Source organism: Nyctereutes procyonoides, unplaced genomic scaffold (assembly GCF_905146905.1).
Source record: "Nyctereutes procyonoides isolate TBG_1078 unplaced genomic scaffold, NYPRO_anot_genome, whole genome shotgun sequence".
Lineage (NCBI taxonomy): Eukaryota > Metazoa > Chordata > Mammalia > Carnivora > Canidae > Nyctereutes > Nyctereutes procyonoides.
Window position 1 is genome coordinate 116784 of NW_026575096.1, and position 4967 is coordinate 121750.

Here is a 4967-nt window from a genome sequence, read left to right on the forward strand (position 1 = left end):
CCGACTCTTGATTTTGTCTCAGGTCATGATCCCCAGATTCTGAGATTGAGTCCTACATTGAGCTCTGTGCTGGGCATGTAGCATGCTTCAGGTTCTCTCTCTTCCTCTGCCCCTCCCCCCACTAAAAAATTAATAAATCAATAAACTTTTAAAAGCCCTCAATGTTTGACATGGACTCTATATATAAACAAATTTAAGCTTTAATAGAATGCAAAAAAAATAGCTTTGCAGAAATTTCAGTGGGCCAGTACTATAAAATAGCAGTTTATACATAAGCACAGAATTTTGCTGAAGTAACAGAACCCCCATTTAAGGCCATAACAATGACCTGAGCGTTATTCTCTTTTCCATAGGAACACACATTCTAATAGAACATCCCTAGTCCATGAAGAGCACTGATATGTTTGTCCTGATCATTTGTATCCTTCCACTTCATTCCCTTTGAAGTAACTGGCTAGGCATAGAAGGATATACAAAGTGACCTAAACATGGACTCAGTCTACCCCTTTGGCCTAATGCTTCTGACCAACTTATTGACTTTATTTTCCTCTAAAAGCAAAATTTATTTAAATGTTTCTTAATGACCTGAAAGAATTCCCAGTTATATTCAGTCACTAATTTAAGACAGTACAAGAAATCACGGAAAAGCATCTTATCTCCTAAATGATTAACTTCAAAGGAAATTGCAACTTGTGATTTACCAAGAAATTGTCACATTCCAGAGAGAAGATTTTATGATACATGCATAGTTTCTCCTCAACTGAGACAGATGCATATTCTTTCAATTATATGGAAGCAAGTTGTTTTCTGAGTTCTTACAATGCTTTCTGATTTTAAAAAATTTCATTTAAAAGCCTAATTGGAAAAACAGAAAGAGAAACAAATGCCTGGGGAAGATGTTCTTACCCAAGAACTGATCAAGGAGTTCTTTGAACCATGGGCTTTAATTATTGGCTGGTCATTTCTTTTTATCCACACTGTTGGCATGGTTCCAGCTACATGGATGCAAAGGATAGTCTATGTGAGTTTTAAGAGTCACTCAGTACTTACTTCTGCCAACATTGTAGACTCATCATTTTAATCATTTTATTATTTTAATAATTTATTATTAAAATCAATCATTTAAATAATTTATTATTAAAATTAATAATTTAATGATTAATAATCAATTTATTATTATTTAGTCTGCCTAAAATGCATGCCACTGTTTTCCTTGATAAACAGCAGACTGGGCCTTATCAGGCCTGTAGGTCAGTAAACCTAGAATCACATGCAGAATTTGGACATGAGTATTCCTCAGATGAGCCCAATTCTACATTTTGTTTAAATAAAGTTTTTATTTTTATCAAAATTATATGCTTATGTTTTAGACTTAAATATTTCTGTACTATTGTCATATGAAATAACTTCCCTGACCAATTCCCCTTTGTCCTATTCCCTCCTCTCCTTAGGTAGCTACATTCAATTCTTTCCAAGCTGACATTTTAAAAAAATTACTTTGATATTATTAAATAGCATGCTTACTAATTCTTGACTATTCAGCTGTAGTGTTTTCAAAAGGATACCCATTACAGAGGATGAGGATGAATCTTTATTTTCTCTCCCACCACTCTGTACTTGCCTGTTCCTCATCTCCATGTCCTCTTGTTATAGTTTAATCATAATATAAATCAATCGTCAACATTTACTTTGATAGGACTATGTAAACACTATTCCCAGCTGAGTTGCACAATAAACTATGATTACTCAACTTCACTGTACACCTCTTTGTTTTTCCTGGGTTAATAATTGAATACTTGTCTAATTTTCTAGGTAATTATCAATTTAACCTTAAATTTTCAGGCGATCCTGTATCTCTCCTTAGTAAATAACAAATATATAAGGTAGTCTATCAATTTTATCTTCTTTAAGAAATATCCTCTGGAGTCATCTGAGGTGTTCCCATATGGACCAGTTGTTTACTAAACCTCCATCCCCTCCTAAAGATTCCCTTTTCTCTCCTCTCAATGAGTTTTTTTATTGTTTTTTATTTTATACCTTCCTCATTCCTGGGTTACTTTCTTATTTTGATAAAGGATATTTTCCAGTATCTCCCAAGATAGGATGCACTACTAGTAAATTTTTGAGAACTTACATATCTAGCAATACCTACTTTTTTTCATACTCCGTTGATAACTTGCCTGAGTATAGAATTATACGATTGGAAATCATTTTCCTTTAGAATTTTGTTCTCCAGCTTTTAGTGTCTAGTTGGATTTCCCACCCCTCCACCTCCAAGGTTTCTGGTATGTCTAGATAATTTTCCTTGGTTAGGGTGAAATTTTGCCCATTTTTCTAGACACTCATTGGGGCTATTTGCTTAATAACTCATGTATATCAGATCAGGAAAAATTCTTTAAATCATTGCCTGAAAAAAAATCATTGCCTGATAATTTTTTCCCTTCATTTTCTGTTTTCTTTCTGAAACTTCTATTATTTATATAATGTATCTGCTGTAGTTCTCTAACTTATTTATTATTTCTCCTATTTTCCATTTCTTAGCTCTGTTTTCTGGGAAATTAATTTTATTTTACAGTGTCTTCTGTTGAGTTATTTTTTTCTGCTATCTTATTTTTTAATTTTGAGGTCTTTGTTTCCTATGTCAGCATTTTTAGTTTCATCTGTTCTTGTTTCATGGTTATAATAGCTCCTTAGTTCTTTCAGGATATTCATGATTTTTTTTTGCCAATTTTAAATATAGTTTTATTTAAGACATTGCATTTTCCACTTAACAATACAGTGCTTATAAAGTGCAATGTTTATTTCCTTTCCCTGTGCACATATTCCATATTCAAGTATCAAGAATGCCCAGTATATTTACTATAGCAGCTTGACTTTAAAACTGCCATGGAATTTGCTACAAATTTGGGTCCTTCAAATGTGTGGAACAATGCTAGACCTGTCATCAGGTTGGCTTAATCAACCTCTTCAATGGTGGGCCCAGAGGAGGCACCACCAGAGGGAGGAGCTCCACCACCAGGAAAGCCTCCAGGCATTCCTCCTGGCATGCCTCCTGCACTCTGGTATAGCTTCATAATGATGGGATTGCAGACTTTCTCCAGCTCTTTCTGCTGATGTTCAAATTCTTCCTTCTCTGCAGTCTGGTTCTTATCAAGCCAGTTGATGATTTCATTGCACTTGTCAAGAATCTTCTGTTTGTCTTCATCATTGATTTTGCCCTGAAGTTTTTCATCTTCAACAGTTGCTTTCATGTTGAAAGCGTAAGACTCCAGTGAATTCTTGGAAGACACCTTGTCTCTCTGCTTCTCATCTTCGGCTTTGTACTTCTCAGCTTCCTGGACCATGCGCTCAATGTCCTCCTTGCTCAAGCGGCCCTTGTCATTAGTGATGGTAATCTTGTTCTCTTTTCCTGTGCTCTTATCCACAGCAGACACGTTGAGGATACCATTAGCATCAATATCAAAAGTGACTTCAATCTGAGGAACGCCACGAGGAGCAGGAGGTATGCCTGTGAGTTCAAACTTGCCAAGTAGGTTGTTATCCTTAGTCATAGCACGCTCACCTTCATAGACCTGAATAAGCACACCAGGCTGGTTGTCAGAGTAGGTAGTAAAGGTTTGTGTCTGTTTGGTAGGAATGGTAGTATTGCGCTTGATGAGCACAGTCATGACTCCTCCAGCAGTTTCAATACCAAGAGAAAGTGGGGTGACATCCAATAGCAGCAAATCTTGAACATTTTCAGATTTGTCACCAGAAAGAATGGCTGCCTGGACAGCTGCACCATAAGCAACGGCCTCATCAGGGTTGATGCTCTTATTCAGTTCCTTTCCATTGAAGAAATCTTGCAGAAGTTTCTGAATCTTGGGGATACGGGTAGAACCGCCCACCAGAACAATGTCATGGATCTGAGACTTGTCCAGCTTGGCATCTCGAAGAGCTTTCTCTACAGGGTCCAGGGTGCCACGGAACAGGTCAGCATTTAATTCTTCAAACCGGGCACGAGTAATAGAGGTATAGAAGTCAATTCCTTCATACAGAGAATCAATCTCAATACTGGCCTGGGTGCTGGAAGAAAGTGTACGCTTAGCCCGTTCACATGCAGTACGGAGACGGCGGACGGCCCTCTTGTTTTCGCTGATGTCCTTCTTGTGTTTGCGCTTGAATTCTGCAATAAAATGGTTGACCATTCTGTTATCAAAGTCTTCTCCACCTAAGTGGGTGTCTCCAGCTGTGGACTTGACCTCAAAGATCCCATCTTCAATAGTAAGGATTGACACATCAAAAGTGCCACCTCCTAAATCAAAGATCAACACGTTCCTTTCAGCTCCAACCTTCTTGTCTAAGCCATAAGCAATAGCAGCAGCAGTTGGCTCATTGATAATTCGAAGTACATTAAGACCGGCAATAGTTCCAGCATCTTTGGTAGCCTGACGCTGAGAGTCATTGAAGTATGCAGGTACCGTGACAACTGCATTGGTAACAGTCTTCCCAAGGTAGGCCTCTGCAATTTCCTTCATCTTCGTCAGGACCATAGAGGACACCTCCTCTGGATAGAAACTTTTGGTCTCCCCCTTGTATTCTACTTGGACTTTAGGCCTGCCAGCATCATTCACCACCATGAAGGGCCAATGCTTCATATCAGATTGGACGACAGCATCATCAAATCTACGTCCAATCAGCCGCTTGGCATCGAAAACCGTGTTGGTGGGGTTCATCGCAACTTGATTCTTCGCAGCATCACCGATCAATCGTTCGGTGTCCGTGAAAGCGACATAACTTGGGGTGGTTCGGTTTCCCTGATCATTGGCAATTATTTCCACTTTCCCGTGCTGGAAGACACCCACGCAGGAGTAGGTGGTGCCAAGATCGATCCCGACTGCAGGTCCCTTAGACATAGTTGCTTCTGTGTGGGCCGGGCTCGGCTCGCGGAGACAACAGCCGTCTGCAGATCTGGCGCCGCGTTCAAT

At 38.9% G+C, this 4967-nt stretch overlaps 1 protein-coding gene across 1 annotated transcript; it reads right to left on the reverse strand.

Annotated features, from left to right (window-relative positions):
• Positions 1-2782: 2782 nt before the first annotated feature.
• LOC129514743 (heat shock cognate 71 kDa protein-like) lies at positions 2783-4961 on the reverse strand. The gene has a single exon (XM_055333461.1). It carries the CDS (start codon positions 4893-4895, stop codon positions 2955-2957), a length of 1941 nt encoding a protein of 646 aa, XP_055189436.1. The 5' UTR covers positions 4896-4961; the 3' UTR covers positions 2783-2954.
• Positions 4962-4967: the final 6 nt, after the last annotated feature.

What these genes read in the sequence shown, in the direction of transcription:
- LOC129514743 (XM_055333461.1), bottom strand. Translation starts at nt 4,895, where the DNA reads ATGTCTAAGGGACCTGCAGTCGGGATCGATCTTGGCACCACCTACTCC.